Source organism: Labrus mixtus, chromosome 19 (genome assembly GCF_963584025.1).
Source record: "Labrus mixtus chromosome 19, fLabMix1.1, whole genome shotgun sequence".
Taxonomy (NCBI): Eukaryota; Metazoa; Chordata; class Actinopteri; order Labriformes; family Labridae; genus Labrus; species Labrus mixtus.
In genome coordinates, this window is record NC_083630.1 from 18505415 (window position 1) to 18529561 (window position 24147).

Sequence of the window (24147 nt, forward strand, 5' to 3'; positions counted from 1 at the left end):
AGGCCTTACATCACTGATAACAACCAGTGTGCAAAAACATTACAGAGCATGTTTTTAAGACTCCATTCAAGCCTGATGTCAGGGTCCAAGCAGCAGAAATAAGATAAGGAAGTCTGAAGTGATGTAAAGGCTGGGAGGCGGGTGGTTGTAAAAAATGTTTTACTATATTGTCTCTGCAGCCTCCCCAGTTTAAGCTGGACCCTCGTCTGGCTCGCCTGCTCGGGATCCACACTCAGACCCGCTCCTGCATCATCCAGGCCCTCTGGCAGTACGTCAAGACCAACAAGCTGCAGGACTCCCATGACAAGGAGTACATCAACTGTGACAAGTACTTCCAACAGGCATGTGGCTCTCTATACTCTGTAAATCACACCGGAGTTGCATTGATACTGACATCAATCTTGCAAGGGATTTGATAAAAACCCCCCGAGTACATCACAATGTGTTCTCTTTAGGCTCTTGTGCCCGACATTTTTGATTTAGATTTTCAAGAAAAACTGGAGGAAACAAAAGAAAGAAAAGTCTGTGACCTTGTGTCTTTTGCAGCAAAAAGACAAAACAACAAGCATATACAGTATTATGTATGATGATGATTGAGAACAGAAAGTATAAAGGGTCTACACTGAATGTCTGAGGCAATTATAACGATATTCTTGAACCCCTTTTTTTCTCCTCATTGTCCTCGTTTTTCTTCCTCTTTTTTTTTTTCCCAATATGTATCCTATGACTTTATATACATTCTGTAAAGAGGGATGTGTAGTAACGTTGATTTTATTTAGCATGCACAGAGACAGTTCAGCATGTTTGTCGACGCCTCAAAGCAGAGGGCCTAAGAGCCAGGCCCGTTTTCTACGAGGGTGCAAAATGATGCATTGCACCCTTATTTTAAATTTCAGCACCCTCAATTGAATGGATGCAACAAAAAAAAAAGTAATAGGTTATTATTTTTGACAATGAGCAATCGAGGCTTTCAAATGACAACAGTGACTCAGAGCGTGTTTATTACATCCATGATCTGATGGTCATGACAGGTGCACGTGACCCGTCTTTTCACCGGCGACCACATGAGGGACCCGTAACACCTACGCTATTTTTCATTGCGGTCACTGCAGCTGTGCCCCCTTTACATTTCAGATGCACCCTAAGTACTGTAGTTCAAGTACCGGGCCTGCAAAGAGCACAAATACACAGAAAGTATAAAAAAACTAAATGCATGATAAACACACAGTACACCGGTACTTCTATGTATGGGGGGTAACTACCGCTACAGTCTAACACCTGTTCATTTGTCAATTCTGTGAAGTGTGGTCGTAACACACGTACATCCCATCTTCACCATAAATGAGTAAATCTATTTGTAAATGAAGCGAGGCGGTCATTTTCCACCGTGCCTATGTTTTTAAGCCGTTTCATTTTTGACCCTCCTGTACAGATCTTTGACTGCCCTCGGCTGAAGTTCTCTGAGATCCCTCAACGCCTCACCAACCTCCTCCTGCCCCCTGACCCCATCGTCATCAACCACGTCATCAGGTAGACTCCCCCCTTGTCCAATGTGACCGTATTTAAAAGGCCATGTGATTAGGATCCTAGAAGTATTGACCATAAACACAGTTGTCCCCTTGTGCTAAATGTGAGGTAGCTTTGACTGTTCATCCTTGCACAGTTTAAAAAAAACAAACATTTTTTCTTGTCAATATTTGTACAAACTGTACAAGTTTCTCTTTAGATCACAGTGTAGCCTTCAGAGTTCAAAATGTGTCTTCAAACTTTGCTTTGATGTAGTGTTTCTTTATGACTTACCATTAACTAAAGCACTCTTAATGAACCATCACTGCGCCCATTAAACAATGAAACCATCGTTGGCAGCGCTTTTAAAACATTCTCTCACTGACTGATTTTATTCAGGAGCAGACGCGTTGAGGAACTTACTGCTCAAATCCTTACCTGTATTTTTCACCCTTGCAGCGTGGATCCGAACGACCAGAAGAAGACGGCGTGCTACGACATCGACGTGGAGGTGGAGGACCCCCTGAAGAGCCAAATGAGCAGCTTCCTCCTCTCGACCGCCAACCAGCAGGAGATCGCCTCGCTCGACAACAAGGTGAGATCACGCCGCCGTCACAGAGGACAACAGCTCTCTCTGGAGTGATTTATTTTTGACGCTGTAAATCATTCTGAGGTGATGAGGAAGACTCATCCATAACTTTTACAGACGTTTCGGTTTTATTGCAGTAGTCTGCTTGCCGCAGATTAAACAACTTGGAAAGGGAATTTTCTATAAATGTCCTGCGCCTTTAAAAAAGGTTATAAGACTCCATGTTCCTCTATTGCTCCTCTAAATGTTTACATCCATTCATTCATAAATGATTGTGTTTTTATCATATACTCAGATTGTCCAGCTTTAAGCTTTCTGCTTTTTCTCTTGATCTAAAGTATGTCACTGTCCCTCTTTTCTTTTTTTCCAGATCCATGAGACCATCGAGTCCATCAACCAGCTGAAGATCCAGAGGGACTTCATGCTCAGTTTCTCCAGAGATCCCAAAGGCTACATCCAGGACTGGCTCAAATCCCAGAGCCGAGACCTTAAGGTTCTTACTACTATTTTTATAAGCACGCCGTCTTGTAGCCGCCTTTATTTCACAAATGTTCTGCATGTTGGGGGTTTAAAAAAATGACACTGAAAGAATACTTCATCAATCACAACCAGTGAAACTTTTTCTATAACCAGTAAGGACATTTCACCTCCAACTGGAGCACGAAGTAACCCATGAAGACACACAAAGTCAAGCTTTTCATTCCATAACTAATACTTTTGAAATAGACTTCAGCCCCTTCCGTCTGGTTCGGTACACATTTTGTTTGTTGACTTTATTGGCTGTCTACACTTTGTCGCTCCACTGTGATTTAGTGATGTGGAAGGGTACGATTGGGTTTACTGTACCAAACTGTACTGAAACAAACCTGACCGCTTGTTGGAGGCTTAAAAAAAGCACAGCAGGCGACCCCTAGTGGCTGAAAGTGGTTGTTCAAGAGAGATTTTTGATGAGGTGTCCTTCTCAAAAAAGATGATTTAGTAGCTCATTCAATCATATCAACATTTATCTAAGTCTGGACATATTGAGGTACTTTTAATGATGCAGAGAAACAGAGAAGTACACTGAGCGTGACACGTGAAAAATGCCCGGTTAAATCTCTGGGACACTTTGGTATTTGTAAATGCCATCATGATAATCTTGACAAATTCAAGGGTTATTGAAGGTGTGTCTATCTGAACCACTTCTCTTGCCCGCTTCCGTCGGGAGCAACACCTGTTGGTTCGCCGTGTGCCTGGCGAAACCGAGGGGCGTCTAAAACGGCCGTGTGTGGGGGGGTCGCCTTAAAAGCGCCTACCTTCTCTGGTCCAAACAAATCCAGAGCATTCAGGACCAGAATCTAAAGTTAGAAGGAGGACATACTGGCTGCTGCATTGTTGTCAGAGAAGCACTTCAACACAGCATGTTTCCTTAATGTCTGATCATATAGCAAGGTCTTGTTATCGTTTAATTCTGTAGTTATCTTGCATATTGGTCCTTTAAGGGTTATTATTTGTTGCTAAACTTTCTCATTGTCTGCAGTTAATGACCGATGTTGTGGGGAACCCTGAAGAGGAGAGGAGGGCGGCTTTTTACCACGAGCCCTGGTCCCAGGAGGCCGTCAGCCGCTATTTCTACTGCAAGGTGAGGGACAAATAAAAAAATAAAAAAAACCTGCTGTCTAATTATCTTTCACTCTCACCTCAAAATAACCCTTCAGATCGGATCCTGTTTTTCATTCTTCTTCTTCTTCTTCTTCTCCTCTTTCCCCAAAAGATCCAGCAAAGGAGACAGGAGCTGGAGCAGGCCTTAGCTGTCCGCAACACCTAAACCAAGGTCCTCCTGACACTCTGGATTTCAGAGCTGAGTGTGCTTGTTTTTGGGACGTGTGTGAGGCCATCGGTGTCGTCTGGGGAAACCTTATACCTCTGAAAATGTTGGTTAGTCAAAAAAAAAAAAAAAAAAAAAGAACATTTCGTCTCTCAGAGGTTTTGCAGTGTTTTGAATAAAAGACGTTTTTTCTTGCAATAGCAGCAGCGTGTTCGTATGGAAGCTGGATATTGATGCACATTTAGTTCCTCATTTTTGTGCAGGACGTCATCACCATTAACCGCATGTATTTAAAGCGCCGGTAGAGGTGAAGCCCCCCCCCCTCCCTAAGACCACAGGCATCACTACTCTTTGTAAATACGTCACAAGTAAAGTCAAGATGATCTCTGAGCCAGCTGCTCACTCACACACACACACACACACACACACGCACGCACACGCACACGCACGCACCGCTGTGTTTTCAGAGTGTGCACATGAATTAACAAGACATTAAGGTCCACCCTCACAGCCCTCTGGACGCGTCTGCTTTCTATTTTTTAAGGCGTGAATAATTTAAAGTGTGTTTTCATTTGTTCTAAGAGTGTTTCCATCACACTGATTAATTACACCAGCAAGTCTAGATTAAGTGAAACTCGTAGGGTTAAAGGGAGCGAGAGGTTCTTTTCAGATTCAAGCCTTCACTGTGTCTCATTTTAATCTGATTCTCCAGTAACAGTCTTTTTAATGCATCAGTATAAGTCACCGCATTCACACAGCTTCACGTGTGTTTAAGGAGCTTTAACAGAGGATAACCCTGTGTCCAGTATTGATCATTCGAATAATAATAATAGCTTTTCTCCTCCCTTAATCATGGCAAAATGATAAATATGTTATACATGTTGGAACCTGTCTGTGTGTAATATTTTGCCAGCTAATGTCTTGAAGGTGTTACCAAAGGTCGCAACAAGAAGAAATCACTGAAATGCAGAAGAAGCGGGCAAAAATAATCCTCACCTGGGTTTAATGGAAACGTGCAAGAATATCCTCGTCTGACACGAGGACGTTTATGGCGCATTCATGTGGTGTCGGACACATCGGGAAAATGAGTATCCGAGTTGTAAAATGCACTTGAACTCCTGCTCGAGTCGGAACAACAACGACTCGGCAACTCGGAGGAGAATTAGTTGCCCGACTTGACATCAGAAGTGTCATCACATGAGGGGCAAAATACGTTTTTCGACCTCCAAACTCGGAAACTTGGACCACCTGGCAGCACATGAATGCAGCATTGATCCCCAAGGTTTAGCCTTTGTAGACAATTAGGAATCAGAGTCCTGGACAAACCCTGAAAGCGTTAATATGATGATTTAAGCCCAGGTGTGGAGAGTTTTGTCCGTTTCCACTCTTTTACATGAAGAAGAAAGTTTTCTTTTCTAGAGATGTGAATGTAAATATGTTTTTGTTTTTTTTCTTCCCCTTGAGAGGGTCAACTGTACAGTATACGACAGACTGTCTCTGTGTGTGTTTGTTTTTTGGGGGTGGGGGTGGGGTGGGAGGGTGTGAGTAACATGGTGCAGTATGGGAGCTCCATGCGTTTCGCATTAGTAGGGCAGGAATGTTAGTGTTCCTCTGTGTACTATCTCGGGTCAGGGTGGTTTATTTTAGGTCCATCCCGTCACTACCGTGGGAGCTGGATGCTGCGACAAAGAAAGACTTTTAATCCGAGTAGCAGTTACAGATGAAATAATCTCCTTTCACACTTTTTTAATGACCTGTATGTATATGTTGTCATGTCGGAGGGAGGATTGTTTTTATTTCAGCGGGCAGATTTTGTTTTTCTTGGCACTGTGCTAATACTTCGATGGGGGTTTTCTTTCGTTTTGGAGCGGCTGAGCGCCTCTTCGTTATCCCAGCATACACAAAAAGTGATTGGATGATTTCACGATGACCTATGCATGCTCCATGGACATTGATTCACGCATCCGAACAAGACCGCTTGTGTAAATAAAATTAAAAAAGATGGCATATTCGTCTCTGTGATGAGCCGAAGACTCATCGAAATGCCTTCTGGAAACTTTTTTGCCAAAAATGATATGCCCTACCAGCAACTAACTGTAGGTGTGATTTTTCTGAACTGTGTTTTTGTTACTAAGTTATATTAACTGCACTCATTAGAGGAGAAACAGTAGTCATTGGTAGTATCTTTAGTCCTGTGTCTAACCTAGAGGGGTTTGTCTTTGTACCACGGGGGCATTCACATTGTTGTCATAAAGTCACTGGTTCACTAGCACCCTCTTGTGTAGGAAACTAGAAACTGCAACTCCTGGGTGAGCTCGAGCTTTGAGCACGAGAATATCTGAGAAAATGAAAAACAGACTACTGCATCTCCTGTTTCTAAACCCTGACGTATACTGTCCACATGTTTGTCCCACTCCCTGCATGTGTTGGTGAAGAGTGGGAGCCGCTCTTTGTCTCTGTTTACACTGTCGTCAGAGCATCACAAACAGGGAGACGAGGACACGATACTGTACTGTATGTCTGTAGAGAGCAAAACCCGCTTGGTTGATTTCACTCTACAAGAAAAGATGAAAAAAGGGAAAACAGCTGTGACATTACGAGACAGCCTGGATGTAAATAAAGAAGCGCTTGCCAAAGTTTGTAAATGCCATCATGTCTGAAGTGTCCTTATTTCACTTTTTCAACCACAACATGCTGATGTGCTGGTGCTTTTTTATGCACATTAAAGAAAGGCAAGCATGACATTGAGAGCAAAGTAGAGGAACTCGTACTTTCAGCAATTGCATTTTATTTTTAAGATTTCTTTTGGGGTTTTTTTTGCGCCTTTATTTGATAGGACAGTGGATAGTGTCTGAAATCAGGGAGGGGGGGGGGGTGTGACATGTGGGAAAGGGGCCACAGATCCCGATTAGGAAAAGCGGCATAGATAATGAATGTATTGAGGTTTTGTCTATATTTGATAACTGATGGAATTAATTAATCTTGTTTCTTAGAAGCATAGAACAGCACAGCTGCTATAATCAGTTAATAAATATTCCTGTTAATGGAAAATTAACAAAAATCACAATAATTCTAAGTTATTTCTGGTTAAAAAAAAAAGATTTCATTCTCAGGGTTAACAAGTGGGAGGATTGTCAGCTATTTAGTTAGTTAGTTATTTTTCAGGTCTTTATTAGAGGACAGCTGAAGACAGACAGGAAATGATGGGAGGAGAGAGTGTGTGGGGGGGGGGGGGGGGGGGGGTGACAAGCAGCAAAGGGCCGAGGTCAGATTTTAATCCATGTCTGATGCTATAAAGTCTGACACCTCATTACATGGGGCGCACATCTTAATCCTGCACCCCCTTTTATTTTATTTTTTAACTAACTTTGAGGTTTGAAATGTTGGAAAGACAAAATTTGCTTTGTAAAGGTGTCACTTTTGTGAAGTTAAAATGTAATATTCCTGTTTTAGTTATTCTATTGGTAGAAGGTAATTCCCCATGGTTTGAACTTTCTTCTTGTTTTGCTTTCATCACTGCCATCAAAACAAGATATCCCTGACCTGTCTGAAAAGCATGCACTCACAGGCACAATAAGATGCTTGGACTTTATGATTTAAATCAAAATGAAGGAAACTTTTACAACCATTTATTCAAGCTGTTCTTCGTGGCACTTAAGAATGATTTTCAACTACAGAAGCTCTGCACTCCACAAATCAAATGAACTTTTTCCAATCTGAAAATATTTACCCTTCACTCAAAGAACACTGTCCTACTCTGTCAGGTAGGTGTTGATTGGTTGGCCCAGCCTCCTCAGAGGTGGTACACAGACGTGTTATTGTTCACTGACCTCACCACATGAAGCAGGTGGAGGCCTTTCCTTAGCTAGCTGCAGCAGTGCTGTAACGCTGACTTCACTCCACCTCAGAATGAGCCTCTTTCACTCTGCTGCTGCGCTATTCTCCTGAGCCAGCTACCTCTCTCATGGAGAAGTTTTTTGCGGTTGGGGGAGGTAGGGGGGGGGGGGGGGACTCGGCGCGATCGAGGTGGCTGTGTAAAGAAGGCCATTCAGCTCATTCAACCATCTTGCTGTGAAGGTTAACCAACCAAGCGACGGCAGACCTTGGCTAGGTAGACAAGACCCTCCCTCTGGGCACTGGGTTCACTTCTCTCCCTGAAGACACATTGTGTACAGAATACACGCCAAAACTCAGGGAGGCCCGGGCCAGGGTGGAGAATTACTGACTTAATGTGAGCAGATGAGGCAGGATAGGCTGGAACAAACTGTTCACGGCCTGGCGGACTGTAAAATATTTTTCGGATACATTCCCTTTTCTTCAGCTCTGCCAAGCAGACAACAGATACCTCCAAGGAGTAACTGTTCAAGCACACTGCGCACAGATCCCACAAGCAATTGTTCTTATCTTATGAACTGTAGGAATGAAGAAACAACTACGAACAGAAATATCACTCTTTAATACTTTTTTTTTAAAAATTAACACTTACAAGAAAAGGCAGCTTCAGCTTGTTTCCAGTATTTTTTTCCCCTAAATCTTCACCGAGAAAGACTTGAGTTTTCTTTCAGTTCAAAATAAACAAATGAACCCTTTGTTCCTTTATTCATTCAAGACAAAACCTCTGATCTTTCTCTTTTAAATTGATAGTATAAATATTGTTGCTCGGCTCCCGTGAGAATACATCCAGGGCCGGAATGCAAGTAGTCCACGTTCAAGGAGTTGTGCAAGAAGTCATCTGTATGACTCATAATTTGTCAGAAGCATGACAGAAGCAAAGTCAGAGGCTCATGAATAAGAGCATTCTAACGTTTCGAGCTGAACGTTTTGTTTTTTTTGGCGCGAGGATAAAGCTTCAGTATGTGTTTGCTCTGTTAAGGTGTCCATGAGCAACACATTGATGGACTTTCTGCCAAACACAAAAGGTAAGGATTGCAGTCTATGGATCACAAAAGTTCCATAATATGATTCACATTATTTTCCATGAGTTCTTTAGTCCAGGCGGTATGTTTAAGGCAGTGACACTTTCCTAAGGCCAGGTGTCTAGGTGCTGTTGGCCTGCTCTTGTTCAAAAAGAGCCATGGCCAGATGTGAGCGTGACCCCAGACCCTCCAGGTTACTAAGGACACAGCGGTGGTAGATATCCTCACTGAACCTTGGATTGCAGGTTCGCCGTACGTATTTCTGGATCAGCGCCGGCTCCACAGCTCTGAACACGTGGAGCCCGGAGTAACGCACGAATATGTCGTACACGTCCATACTTTCCAGCAGCTCCTCGTTGTCCAAGATGTCTGCAGCCATCTTGGTCCGAGCGGTCATGTAGTCCGCGTTGTAAAAGCAAGCCTCTTCAAACACGTGGCGGTCGAAGTGTCCGTCTCGCAGTGACTCTGACGCAAAAGAGGAGGAGGCTGCAGAGGGCTGCTGGTCGCGGTACACAACGGCAGGACTGTACTCTTGGAAGTGGATGGGGAAGAAGACTTGCCAGTTGCTGATGGCGTTCATTCTGCAGCGATTTAGGAAGTCGGCATTGACCTCGGTCCACACGCTGGCCAGGAAGAACAGCGTGTCCACCGGGTGTTTCTTGGAGATGATGTCCATTAGCTTGACCTGTGAAGGCACCTCCGTCTTTACGCTAATCCAAGGAATCTTCACGTCACCATATCGCTTCTCCACCTCCCCGATCATGGCCTTGACACCAGCGAACACATCAGTCTGGCTGACTCGCTGGGCGTCAAAAGGATCGTAGATGAACAGGAACGTGAGTAAAACATTGTCATGGGTGTCTAAAGTGTTCATCACGTACATGTCGAGGAAGTTCCCAACAAAGTCCTGATCCTGAGCCGTGACAGGGAGGATGACCTGCACCCGTGTAGCCTCGGTCACGTAAGGCATGGGGATAATCTCAACTGCGCTTAGAGGCCGCAGCAAGTTAACACGCTTGGCAATGACTTGACTGTGGCCTTTCTGGGTGTAGGCTTCAAGTGCGAGGTCCAGCACATACTCCATACCACGCGTGGGATCAAAGCGCCGGTAACCGTTGAGAAGACGGCGCTTGCGGAAGCGCAGCTGGGGCTGGTATCGCTCGTTAAGACGCTCCACGGCGATCTCTAAAACTGCGTTAACATCCGCACGGTCAGCCCCTCTCATCTCACACTTCGGGGAGCTGTCAACACATGAGTAAATGTGCTCTTCAGTAAAGTACTCCCAGTTAATGACCTCAAAACGGGTTCTTGGCTTGAAGGGAGGGTTGATTCCGATAGGCCACGTTACTCCGGCCTTACCCTCAGGTGTGAGGTCACTCAGGTTGTTGATCTGCATCTAAAAGAGTACACAAACATGAGTCAGGATCAAGGCCAAAAAAAGAAGAAACTGTACACTTATTGTAGAGGCCATTTTAATCATGATAACTTTAGTTTCAGAAGTTTAAGTTTGTGTTAATAGAGTATATTTTTTGTGTTGTAAGAAATAAGTATTAATTCATGTGAAGTACTTGATTTAACATAGAAACCTTTATGGTGAATAATGGATTTATTTGGGCATATTTTGGCAGGTATTTTGTGTTATGGGTGGAGCCGAGTTAATTAATTTGGGTGCGATGGCACAGGTGGTGAGAAAAAAGTAGATCGTTTTTTGTTTGTGGACTGTGGTGGAGGTTATAGGAGCCACGCAGCAAGTGTTTTTTGATCGTGACCTTTTGTTATGAGTTTTGATATAGTCACTTTGGATCTGTTCTGGAAAGTGGAATTACGAATAAAATAAGAAATCGAGTGAAACAACGGATCTGTGAGTATATTTAAGTGGACACGCATCAGGAACGAACAGGTCGGCTCCTGTGACACAAGTGACTATTTTTATATGACACACAAGAAGAAATTGCCACTACACTTATGATTGCTCTGGTGTGTAGTGTATATTTCCAGTTAAGTCTAACTATCAGTAGCAGCTACTTGAATAACAAGGTCTCCTGAGCAGACTTGCAAGTTGATGATGCTGGACAGCTTAGCTTGACTTCATGCCTCAGCAAAATATCTGATCCCTGTCTCGGCATTAAGACTTCTTTAAATAATGTATTAGTCAGGAATGTCTGTCTTGGCTTCAAAAAGTAGGGTGTGGTGGAGAAAATAACAGTATACCTTTCACACACGACTCATCGCCAAAGCAGCCAACTGAAGCAAACAATAGTGGTTTATAGTTGAGAGAAATCACTGTCAAGTATTACAAACCTGCAGCTGCTGAATCTGTTGGTACGTCTGCTCCAGCTCGATCTTGCTGAAGCGTTTGTGCAGGCGGTACATCAGATTCGGTTCAGATACAGGATGGACTGTGAAGGCGTTTTTAAACTGTACGCTATCTTCACGCTCTGGATCTGCATTCTTCCCAAGTTCAAAATAATGATAAGTCATCTCCTGTGATAGAAAGGAAGAATTAGATAAGAGGTTCTACTTATAAAATTGAAGCAATGAAGAGCTGGAAAAAGTACAATGTGCTCTGCACAATAAGAAGAACAGATAATGAAAGACTCTAGTAAATGAAGAAGGCTCTAAAGGTGCAGTATACAAGTAACAAATGGCCTTCTCAAGGACATTTATTCTGTTTTTGTCTTTGTGAAGGCTAACTGAACATAACATCGTCAAGTGGGAGACAAAATCAGTCTGATTTCAAATTAAAAAGACTATAAACTGAAAAGAAAGAACATTCACTTTGAAGTTTGGAAAACAACTCAAAGGGAAATTTCTTGCTCCTCTGAATCGACAATGTTTTCAGTTAAGTTCAACGGTTCCCTTTCCTTCAAGTCACTACACGTTCTCCTTGTCTGTCACAATATCCTCTTCTCTGCATTCAAGTTCCTCTTTCACTATGTTACAACTGTCCTGCCTGAACTTTTATGTTCTGTTATACTTCTCATCTTTAATTATTTCAGCTTCTATTTTTAAAACCTCTCTTATTTTTTTCATTATTTCACATACAATGCTATTTCACAAGAGTTATTGTTTACCTGGTGCACCTCCACACAACTGAGACCCAGGTAATCAATAATGCAGCGGCCCAGCCACTCATCAGGTCTCACGCTGAGGATGTCATTACGGCAGGTGTCGAGGTGCGGCTGCAGACGAGCCAGAAGACTGCGAGACAGCAGATAGCCATAGCCCCCATGGCAGTAGCGGGCCTTCTCCTCTCCACCAATAAACTCCTCCGCTCTGCCCATGTACAAATCCTGGCCTGCACTGAGGTGACCCACCAGCTCGGACAGACGATCTGCTTGCATGTAAGTGTCATCCTGGGCCAACAGGAACCAGTCATAGTCCGAGCCATAGTGCTGATGGAGGTGACGCACAGTCTCGTACATCAGCCACACTGGGCGGTCGTCCCCATGGGCTACAACGGTCATCCCATGAGGCACCTTGGGGCTACGCAGGCCCGTGAAGAAGAAGGTGCGGTGGAAGTGATGGGCAACTGTGCGATTCACGGCCACGGCCAGTGTGTTGAGGGTGGCCCGAGAGGTCAGAACACCGACCAGCAGGCGCTCTCTGATGCCCAATTCGGTGTGTATATACCGGGTCCTGAAGAGGTTGCCAAGAAAAAATAAATGAAAAGAACAAAAACAATTAAGAGTGATCAAAACACTGACAGAATAAATGTGATCATTTAACTCTAAACTTGTTATTTTAAAAGAAAAACTGATTTCAACAAACTCCTCAACATTAAAGTCCCAAACCCACAGAGAGGATCATCGGATAAAAGAATACGATTATTAAGTTTTTCTTGTTAACTGTCAGCGACAGGGTTTGAAATTAGGCATAAAATGTGGTTTGAATTTGTGGATCAAGAAAACTGCTTTCTCCACTTCTAAGCAACTTAATGTACGTACACAAAACATTTTGAGGGGGCGGCAGTAGCTCAGTCTGTAGGGACTTGGGTTGGGAGTCGGAGGGTCGCCGGCTCTAGCCCCGGCACGGACCAAGTCCGGAAATTGGCCAGGTAGCTGGAGAGGTGCCGGATCACCTCCTGAGCACTGCCGCGGTGCCCCTGAGCAAGGCACCCAACCAGCTCAGGAGCGCCCACCATCTCGGCCCATGTTTGTGTAGCATTATTACTTTATTACTTCATATCATGTTTACTAGACAGAGTGTAAATACGTGAGTGTAAAAATTTCCCCTCGCGGGATCAATAAAGTATAAATTATTATTAGAATTATATGATCCTTAATCTACAGGCAAACTACGCTTTGCATCAAGCAGTGCATTTAGATTGTTGCCAAAAAAGACTTCATTGTTAGCCTATCAAACAAAGAATAAACAAATATAGATCTTTTTTTTTTACCACTGTAACTTTTTCTGCTTTGCTAAAGTGCTTATGATGGATAGACCGGATCTTTGTAACATAACAATAAGTAAGGTCTTTTACCTGCTTTATGTAACATAACAATAAGTAAGGTCTTTTACCTGCTTTATGTAACATAACAATAAGTAAGGTGTTTTAACCTGCTTTATGTAACATAACAATGAGTAAGGTCTTTTACCTGCTTTATGTAACATAACAATAAGTAAGGTCTTTTACCTGCTTTATGTAACATAACAATAAGTAAGGTCTTTTACCTGCTTTATGTAACATAACAATAAGTAAGGTCTTTTACCTGCTTTATGTAACATAACAATGAGTAAGGTCTTTTACCTGCTTTTTGTAACATAACAATGAGTAAGGTCTTTTACCTGCTTTTTGTAACATAACAATAAGTAAGGTCTTTAACCTGCTTTATGTAACATAGCAATAAGTAAGGTCTTTTACCTGCTTTATGTAACATAGCAATAAGTAAGGTGTTTTAACCTGCTTTATGTAACATAACAATGAGTAAGGTCTTTTACCTGCTTTATGTAACATAACAATGAGTAAGGTCTTTTACCTGCTTTATGTAACATAACAATGAGTAAGGTCTTTTTACCTGCTCTTTTGTAATGTTAACAGACAAAGAGTGCTTTATGTGAAGTGTCTCGAGATAACACTTGTTATGAGTTGACGCTATACAAATAAAAATTGATTGATTGATTGATCATCTGTATTAAAATTGTATCCTGTCTTAAAAATAACTGAAATATAAAGTAAAATGTTGTGGTGCTCCTCTAACTAATCTGTTTTTTCAAGTCAAAGGCTGATTTGTGAGTTCCAGCAGAAAGCCCACACTCTCCTGTGCAATACACACACCTGGCATGACTTCCACACTCACCTGAGGACCTTCTTGTGGGGCTTGTTTGGATCCTTGTGATAGGGCACGATACGTGGCTGGAAGTCTTCTTCTCCTGCTCCGTCTCTGGAGTCTCTCTGGGCCTCTCCTCTGCCCAGGAAGAGCCTCCCGTTGCCCAGTTCATCACCACAAGAGTCATCGGTATCCCCTTGTGTCCATGAAACCATCAAAAGGCTCAGGCTACATCCAAGAGACAGCCCCAGGATGAGGGGCAAAGCAGGCCTGAACACGGCCAGAAAGGAGGAAAGACGCATATCTGTGCAGTTATGAGCTACACCTGATGAGGCTGTTTTTAAAATGTACAGCCTACTGTACAGGACATTTAGGATATGCCAGCTCTCCTGCTCTGGTTTGACACATTTTATAACAACAAAATGCAGAAACTGATTTACTGGTGATAAAAAAAAAATGCCTTAAAAGTCACATATTTCTTTTCAAAGTGTCAGCAGGTGAAGTGGAGGTAATAAAGTCTCTAATCAATCTGTGAAGCACATATTAAATCATAAATCACACACAGATTAGATTAAATCAAGAGCTGCAAATTAGACTTTTTGCAAATGCAGGAAACTGATTCAGCTAACAAAATAAGAGGGTTGAAGAAATTAAAAGGTTAAAACCATTAATGTTTATTTATGCTCTATTAGGCTGTTCAGTCTCTGTCACTTTAACATTTTAACAAGCAAACGTTTCTTTTGTTTTTCTTTGCCTAACTTATTCTGGCTAGCTATTTGGCTAACTCCTGCAGACACGTTTAATGTCTGCAGGTAAAATGACCCGCTTGTTTTCAGGTTTATCTTGTTAGTCGGTGTGTTTGGTTTTTTTTTTCAAACCAAACAATTCTGATTCCGTATTTTAAATTAAAAAAAAACCTCAACTGTAACAACATCACCGGATCAAGCTAACAGGCTAGCGTCGCCTCCGTTTGTTTCAGTGGTAATAAGTCGCTCCTCGATCCGTCTACGAAGACTGAAGATCCAATTTATGTTCAAAAATAAAAAAAGATCAGAGCACAGCAGAGCACACGTCGTCCATTTTCTTCAGTTTCTTGACTTCCTTAAAAACCGAGTGCCACACACACACAGTGGAAATAACGTCTCTCTCTCTCTCTCTCTCTCTATTTCTCTCTCTCTCTCTCTCTCTCTCTATTTCTCTCTCTCTCTCTCTCTCTCTCTCGCTCTCTCTCTCTCTCTATTTCTCTCTCTCTCTCTCTATTTCTCTCTCTCTCTCTCTCTCTCTCTCTCTATTTCTCTCTCTCTCTCTCTCTCTCTCTCTCTATTCTCTCTCTCTCTCTCTCTCTCTCTCTCTCTCTCTCTCTCTCTCTCTCTCTCTCGCTCTCTCTCACGTCGGTACCCTCCTCATCACTGACTGTTTGCAGCATCACCTCCAGTCAGTGTTGCCAGATCTCGCGAGAGAAACAAGCAACCAGCTCTATGGAAACCAGCCCAAAAACAAGCGACCTGACCTGACTCCTCAAATAAATAAAATGAAGCCAAACAGGTTACTAACAGGTTACTAACAAGTTACAACAGCTAAGCTGCAAAAAGGACAGATTTAAAAATACTTTTTTTTACCTACTGCAATTGCACTTTATAACGACTCCCCTTTAAGTAACGACAGAAGACATTTAAACTTTTAAACTTTAGCCTGAGCTGCATATATCAAACTGTATTTTGTACCTGTATAATTCTTTGTTTATCTATCATACTATGCACTGGCAGAGCTAGTATTTTGTACTGTTATCTTTGAGTAACAGCTACTTATGCACATGGACCATCCATACCACTTTTTTATCCTGGCTATGTATTGTGGGCTCATGTTTTTTGTATGGGTGGGATATGTATGTCTATATGTGTTGTGTTGTGTGTTTGTATGTATGCTGGCAGCTGGAACACCCAAATTTCCCTGCTGGGATGAATAAAGTATATCTTATCTTTATCTTATCTTAACCTACCACATAGATAGCAGTTGATAGCATATATATATATATATATATATGTGTGTGTGTGTGTGTGTGTGTGTGTGTGTGTGTGTGTGTGTGTGTGTGTGTGTGGCTTTATTGTGGAGAGTTGGGATTGAATCAGTAGGGGTTCATCATATAGGGAGCAACTGCACTTTAGAAAACGAGCCCAAAGTCGCTTACAACAAGCGGACCTGGCAACACAGATCACCTCCGGCTGACTCAATGGAAACCTTATCATCACGTTTACAACTCCGCAAGATCACACAGGCCTTTCATTTTGATTGTTTGCGCTGTTAAATTAGCCGCTGTTTAATCTGTCCCTGTTAATAATTACATCTTTGTATCTATTTAAAATTAAATCTGCTTTTAATTACAGAGTAATGGAACATTTTCTGCTGCATTCAAGTGATGTCAAGAATAATCGGAAATAGCAATTCCCGCGAGGCAGATTTCACGTCAGGATAGGGCTGGGAAATATATCGAGTTTTTAAGATATATCGATATATTTTCAATCGAGATAAAGGGTAAGACAATATCGTTAATATCGATATAGTTCATGTTGCATTAAAATAACGTTTTATACATCTTCGGTAGAGCTGCCAGTTCACCTATTGTCACTGTCTCTCCCTCTTCACTCTGCTCCTCTCTCTCTCTCTCTCTCTGAGCCAAACTCAACTAACTAAATGGTTAACAAAACACACAACTGTGTTTGCTTTGTTATGCAGAAAATTAATTGACTTCACAAACAGGTAGTTTATTTTAATGTCCATGTTGAACTTGTGCAACTGACTGTTAATAAAAGACATATCGATATATATCGAGTATCTGCATTCAGCGAAAAAATATTGAGATATTAGTTTTGGTCCATATCACCCAGCCCTACGTCAGGATGATCTCAGAAATCCATTGGGATGCAACTTGGTACCTTAGTATTTACACTCTATGGTTGTTAATCTTCTAGAAGAGTTCACTTAACTTATATTATTATTTTATTCACCATGATTGCAGCTCAAAGTAAGATTAGCCTACTAGCCTATAAGCCTATGTGTGCAATAACCTCAGGTGCAATAAGAGATAATAAGTGCAATAAGAAAACGTATTTATATTTTCATTTCATTGTACAGTGTTCCCCTTGTTATTTTTTTTGTATTATATCTTTGCTTTAATACAGTGTATAACTTCTGTACAGTTTATTTTAAATCACTTAGCTGTTACTACAACTTATGTATTTTTACTTGTACTTTTCTACTCTTTTTTTCTTACAATGCTAGTCTATTTTATATATAATTTTAACTTTTTTTGTAGCAGCTGACTCAGGGAGAAACGCACAAGAATTCCAATGTACCTGTACTGTCCTGTACCTGTGCAAATGGCAATAAACGTCTATTCTATTCTATTCTATTCTGAAATCTTAGCATTAGTTTGCGCTCTGCATGTAAATAGAATAGAATAGAATATAATAAAATTACTTTATTGATCCCAAACTGGGAAATTGTGGCGTTACAGCAGCAGGTTATCCAAACACACAATATGAGTAAAAAACACAATGTTAGCAAATCTAAACATAATATAATATTTAATACAAAGTAAATAAGTACTAAAAGATATAAAAACTAAGAATGTGAATATATACAACCAGTATTTAACTAAGCATTACTAGTCTTAAATAGGAAGATTAAATATGGAAGATTAAATGTAAATGTGCAAAAACAGAGTTGTAAATGGACAGTATTGACATAAGTTAAAGTGTATGAGTGTAGACATATTATAAGCAGAAACTATACAATATAACGGCGAGTAGACAGCCAAGATGATGGCTTATTTGAAATGTATTGTGTGTAATGGTTCCGTGGAGTCCTCGGTTACATTTGAGCCATTAAATACAAAACATTCATTTTCAGGATTCACATTATTAACAAAATGGAGTCAGAAAAAATCAAGTAGGAGCATCCGAGGAGCAGTTGAACGCAGCAATACTGCAGTCTCACGGAAAGAAAGGGGGCGGGTACATTGAAGCTCCACGCCCTCTTTTACCATATATGGGCAGTCTGGCGGTTCGGCGTGCGGCTACATCCACCCGGCGAAAAAGTGGACACGAGACGTCGGTGTGCTCCCGAAACCAGTGATTCCTTATCCAGGTGAGATACGAATTAACGGGTTTTGACAACTACGACACATTTAGACAACACAACAAAAACTCTGTTCAAACAAACGTAGGCTTGAACAAAACTCACGAACGGTCGATTTACACGTTTTCAGACCTTCGTGTTAGCCGGTCGGGCCTTGCGTCACGTTAGCGTTAGCATTAGCATTGGCGACTCAGGCCTGTCAGCTCAAGTTCCGTTGTTAGCCCAGCAGCGGCAGCGTTATCAATATATATATAAGATGATCCTCTTCTGTGTGGCACTTTTTCTTAACAAACCAATGCGATAGATACGGTATCACCCTTAGGTTATTCACTGTGAAATGATAAATCTGCCGATGATATTGGCGGCATCAGCTGCCGTTAGCATCAGCGGGGCTAGCAGCGTTAAGAGCTCAACGTGCAAGCAGGTGGTACTGAAGGGACCGATTCTTGGTTAGCACCATCACCACAGCTCTTTAGGCCCCAATCGTTCACCACATTAGGCCTTTTCTTTCAAACGTGAGTCTAAAATTAAAAAAAAAAAACATCCGAACCTTGACGTTACATCCTTGATTTTAAACACCGGTGTTATACCGAGAAATGCATCCCTTCCAAAAAAATGGTGTTATCTTTCTTTCCGGTGGCACAATCGGTGATGACAAAGTATGCGAAGTTTATAATTTATTAATTCAATAAGTTAAGTGTCCTTATTGTTTATGTAGACTCGGTAGAGGACATTTAAGGGGTGGATAGAGAAATTCGGCAAGGTGGAAATTGTGTCTGCCATACTTTGCATTGTCCTGCGAGGTGGGTTCAATTCTCGGCGTAACACCGGCATATTTTGACACCGGTTAATCTGCTTCTCTCGCCAGGTTCTGTAAGTGATTGGATCAACCATTATAATCATAATCTGATCATGTTTAAGAAGGTATTCCAAAGACGGCATGAGTGTCAGGACCAGCTGAGAATCTGGACATAGTGATTTTCTTTAGACATGTGGTGTTAGGGCTGGGCGATACGGATCAAAACTCACATCTAGATATTGTTTAGCTGAATGGCGATACTCTATGTATTTTATTAACAGTGAAAACACATAAAATAAACTACCTGTTTGTGAATTTAGAAAGTCATATTATAAAATAAAAATGTCCCTTAAATACAATATAAGAGAGAGGAGGAGCAGGGTTAAGAGAGACAGTCACTCATCATCAGTGAGATGAGAAAAAGGTGACCTGGCACCTCTATAATGTTATTTTAATGCAACTTAAACTATATCGATATTAACGATATTCTCTTACCCTATATCTTGTTTGAAAATATATATCAATATATCTTAAAAACTCGATATATTTCCCAGCCCTAATATGGTGACTAATATTTTTTGTTTATGTCGGCCTCTTTCTCTATTTCCTGCGTTTAAAACAGCTCCACACAACCATGCCATCCGACTTAGCCAAGAAGAAGGCAGCGAAGAAGAAGGAGGCTGCGAAAGCTCGTCAGCGTACCAAGAAAACTGATGAAGGAAATGAAGATGGTGACCAACCAGAGACCCAGAGCAATGGAGCAGAGAGCAATGGTAAGGAATGAATGTTTTTTTTGTCTTTATTTTATAAACTTGGGTATGATTTACTTTGCCTGTAAGATTAAATTGTTCAATTTTGTCATAAACTTCACTTGTGTATGTTTCTCGTGAAAGTACTACACTTGAATGTGTCTTTCTTTAAATTAAAGCAAAGAAGTCAACAGGTGTTTTGTTTTTACAGGCATTGTCAGTTTGACAAAGGAGCTGGATGAATTTGAGCTGGCAAAGACCGAGGCACGGGCAGTGACTGGTGTTTTGGCCTCACACCCCAACAGCACTGATGTTCACATTGCCAGCCTGTCGCTCACCTTCCATGGCCAAGAGCTTCTAGCTGACACCAGCCTGGAGCTTAACTCAGGCAGACGTTATGGACTCATTGGCCTAAATGGCACAGGTAAACTCTTTGGCACATGTTGCTACTCAGTGGCTTGTACAACTCCCAGTATCTCATTGAGTTTTCCCTGTACTGTTTTGGGAACTTGTTTACTCCTACCCGTCTCAAAATGTTTTACTTTGCTAATTTAAACAATTTACCAAAAGTAAAAAAAAATTGTAATACTACGATAAGAAAATATATTACATTTCTCATCTACTTAAATCTGCCAGGAAAATCCATGCTTTTGTCTGCTATCGGGCATCGTGAGATCCCCATTCCGGAGCACATCGACATTTACCACTTGACCCGGGAGATGTCCCCAAGCGAGAAGACCGCCCTGCAGTGTGTCATGGATGTGGATGAGGAGAGAATAATGCTGGAGAAGGAGGCGGAGAGACTTGCCCATGAGGACTGTAAGTTAGTTACCCGTGATGTACAATGGGAGAACAGTAGAGAGGCAACTAACAGAAATCTGAAATAAGTCAAGGGAATCATGCCTAGTTTGAGATAAGATTAAAAAGATATCCACTTAGATGAGACATGCTAAAATACACACACATGCACGAACAGGATGCTATGGATATTGTTTCTTTATGGAAAAGGACTTGCAGTAAAGACAAGGAGAAGAGAGAAACATCTCTTTAACATAGCTGAAGTCAATACTTATCTCTTGTCTTCCTCTGATAGCGGACTGTCAAAAGCTCATGGAGCTGTATGAGCGTCTGGAAGAGCTTGATGCAGACAAAGCGGAGGTGCGAGCCTCTCGGATCCTCCACGGTTTGGGTTTCACCGCTGCTATGCAGAATAAGAAACTGAAGGACTTCAGTGGAGGATGGAGGATGCGTGTTGCTCTGGCCAGGTAAAAACCAAGTATTAAATCGGACATGCTTTGCTTGATTTTGAAAGTTCTAAAACAAAGAGATATGTAGTAATAAGTTATCCTGCAATGTAAAAACAAGAAGTTTCTGTGAAATTAAAAGGAATATTAATATGTAGGGAAAAAATCCAAATTACCCCAGTGATGAGTTTAATGTTTATTAATACTTTATTACTTTCCTATTTTTTTTCTAGAGCCCTGTTCATCAAGCCCTTCATGTTGTTGCTGGATGAGCCCACTAACCACTTGGATCTGGACGCATGTGTGTGGTTGGAGGAAGAGCTGAAGACGTAAGCCGACATCCCACTTCCTCACTAAAATGAGTCTAAACGGTTGATTTTTTTTTTTTTTTGTTCTCTAATCCTGTTCTTTTTTTATGTTAGGTTCAAGCGAATCCTCGTGCTCATCTCACACTCTCAAGACTTCCTGAACGGTGTATGCACCAACATCATCCACCTGCACTCGAGAAAACTGAAATACTACACGGTGAGAACACTTCAAAGCAAAGCATCCATTGGAAGGTCTTCCTGTATCTTGAATGCCCTCTGCCATATATAATGCTAAATAAGGAAACTGGGGGTGGGCTGTTTCTAAATATGTGTCTCTCTGTGCCTCTCTGACCATGCACATCTATTTTTGCTTTTAGGGTAACTATGACCAGTATATTAAGACCAGAGAGGAACTGGAAGAGAACCAGATGAAGCGCTTCAACTGGGAGCAGGACCAGATAACACACATGAAGGTAAAACAGAGACACCTTGTGGTGGAATGTGTTCACTACATAGATTGTGTCAGAGCAGACAAAAAAAAGAGTCTTCACTAATCATTCCAGTCTCGATATAGTCGAGTCATATCTGGAACATTTGTGAGAGGAGTCCATCCTCAGTTACTCTTTGTGAAGGTTTTCCATTTTTATGTAGTTTTGTGACGTGTTGTTTCTTATCCAAATGGAGGGTGTTATTGGAAGAGGTCGCCGTCTGCTGTTCAGCTTATATCGACCTTTTAGTCTAACGCTTGATTTTGGGTTATTAAATTTTAAAAATGTGTTAAGAATTTCCTTGAAACTCACTTATTCAAAATGGTTTACTGGCTTTTAATTTTACACACCTTCATTTTCCTTGAGTGATCTTTTTTTATTTATTGTTTATTTTCCTCCCCTTTCGTCTCTAGAATTACATAGCAAGGTTTGGTCACGGCTCTGCAAAGCTGGCACGACAGGCACAGAGCAAAGAGAAGACGCTGCAGAAGATGGTGGCATCAGGCTTGACTGAAAAAGTCGTGAATGACAAGGTAACTTATCAATAAGGGTAACTGTTACGGTTTTGAAAACAGGCTTTCAATAGCCGTACAGTCGGGCAGTGGTTTCAGACTTTTGACCCTGTCCAAAATTTGACAATTTGTTCCCACTGTTATACATTGTAGACTAATAACTGCCTGTGTCTCCAACAGACTCTGTCATTTTATTTTCATCCCTGTGGGAAGATCCCTCCTCCTGTTATCATGGTTCAGAATGTGAGCTTCAAGTACAGCGACGACACAGTAAGTATAATTGATATTGCTGCATAGGTGGTGCTTTGTTCATTGAAATGCAGACTCATTTCTCATCATCACTTATCTGTCGATGTTTCCTGTAGCCGACCATTTATAATAACCTGGAGTTTGGTATTGACTTGGACACAAGAGTTGCCCTGGTGGGGCCCAATGGAGCAGGGAAGTCCACACTGCTGAAGCTGCTGATGGGAGAGGTTGGTACAGTATACTTCTACACCATCCCACAATAACCCACAGTTTCCTTCAGGCTTCTATAAATCATTTTCTTTTCTCTTCTTAGCTCCTACCCACTGATGGCATGATCCGCAAACATTCTCATGTCAAGATTGGCAGATATCACCAGGTAAACCACTGAGTCGGTGGACTGAACTTCGATGCACTTTCTTTAATTAAGACGGAAATGTTGAATTAAATACCTCTTTTTGTATGTGCTCACATAACAGCATCTGACTGAGACGCTGGAGCTGGACCTTTCTCCTCTGGAGTACATGATGAAGTGTTACCCTGACATCAAAGAAAAAGAGGACATGAGGAAGATCATCGGCCGCTATGGGCTGACCGGAAAACAGCAGGTAGGTTTGAGGTCCTTGCACCTGATGTAGAATGGCAGAGATATTTTTTTTACTTACATTATTCCTGGAATTTCCTCTTCCAGGTCAGTCCGATCAGGAACTTGTCGGATGGTCAGAAGTGCCGGGTGTGTTTTGCCTGGCTGGCCTGGCAGAACCCTCACATGTTGTTCCTTGATGAGCCCACCAATCACTTGGATATCGAGACTATCGATGCATTGGCAGAAGCCATCAATGAGTTTGAAGGTGGCGTGATGCTAGTTAGCCACGACTTCAGGCTAATCCAACAGGTATATATTTTATCCTTCAATAGTTAAAGTAATTAAACATTTGGTTGAAAAAGGCACTACAGACCTCTGATGCAGTTTTAAAAAAAATCCTCACTTCTTTTTCTCCAGGTGGCTCAAGAGATCTGGGTGTGTGAGAATCAAACCATCACAAAGTGGAATAGAGACATCCTGGCATACAAGGAGCACTTGAAATCAAGGATTGAAAAGCAAGCGCACGATATCTAAATAAACATCATACTGAGTCACTCCTTTATCTTGCATCATGGATTTGTCCTGCAGGCTCCTGATAGGACAAGGAAATACCCCAAGTAGAACTGAAACAATCTCTTATGCATCTCATTGGACACGTCTCTTGTACATGTTGTACTGTATTACAATCTCGGTTTGACAGTGCTGAACCCATCCTCTCCCCCCCTTCACCTCAGGCTGCACTCTGATTGGCTGATTCACCTGAAGCATCTCAGTGCATTTTGGAATGCATTCCATTGTGCTGTCTTCACAGAAAAGTTTTATTTTTCCAAATGTTCTGTTTTTATCCCCTCATGTAAACAGCAGCTTTTAAGTATTATCATATATTTAAAAGTTGACACTTTTTTGTTTTGTGTAAAAGAGCAGTTCTGCCTTATTTAACAATGTAATGCAATAAAGGTTTGTCTGAATAAACGGAACAAAAACAGCACA

The 24147-nt window shown here is 41.6% G+C and overlaps 3 protein-coding genes across 7 annotated transcripts in view; 2 read left to right on the forward strand and 1 right to left on the reverse strand.

The window, feature by feature from the left end:
* Positions 1-6552, forward strand: part of smarcd3b (SWI/SNF related, matrix associated, actin dependent regulator of chromatin, subfamily d, member 3b) — a 43464-nt gene extending 36912 nt beyond the window's left edge. For all 5 annotated transcript variants that reach the window (XM_061064973.1, XM_061064975.1, XM_061064972.1 and 2 more), the window contains 6 exons: positions 180-341; positions 1433-1530; positions 1966-2101; positions 2466-2588; positions 3615-3716; positions 3849-6552. In XM_061064973.1, the coding sequence (XP_060920956.1) occupies positions 180-341; positions 1433-1530; positions 1966-2101; positions 2466-2588; positions 3615-3716; positions 3849-3902 (675 nt within the window). In that variant the 3' untranslated portion in view covers positions 3903-6552. The remainder of the gene's footprint in view (positions 1-179; positions 342-1432; positions 1531-1965; positions 2102-2465; positions 2589-3614; positions 3717-3848) is intronic.
* Positions 6553-8339: 1787 nt separating this feature from the next.
* Positions 8340-15316, reverse strand: chpf2 (chondroitin polymerizing factor 2). Its single transcript, XM_061064265.1, has 4 exons — positions 14119-15316; positions 11893-12457; positions 11120-11302; positions 8340-10214 (listed from the first exon to the last, which is right to left on the reverse strand). Exons 1-4 carry the CDS (start codon positions 14388-14390, stop codon positions 8940-8942), a joined length of 2295 nt encoding a protein of 764 aa, XP_060920248.1. The 5' UTR covers positions 14391-15316; the 3' UTR covers positions 8340-8939.
* Positions 15317-18119: 2803 nt separating this feature from the next.
* abcf2b (ATP-binding cassette, sub-family F (GCN20), member 2b) lies at positions 18120-24145 on the forward strand. Its single transcript, XM_061064958.1, has 15 exons — positions 18120-18234; positions 19647-19797; positions 19985-20197; positions 20410-20592; positions 20867-21038; positions 21251-21346; positions 21440-21542; positions 21703-21798; positions 22227-22346; positions 22506-22595; positions 22691-22801; positions 22888-22950; positions 23051-23179; positions 23263-23466; positions 23575-24145. Exons 2-15 carry the CDS (start codon positions 19659-19661, stop codon positions 23689-23691), a joined length of 1836 nt encoding a protein of 611 aa, XP_060920941.1. The 5' UTR covers positions 18120-18234; positions 19647-19658; the 3' UTR covers positions 23692-24145.
* Positions 24146-24147: the final 2 nt, after the last annotated feature.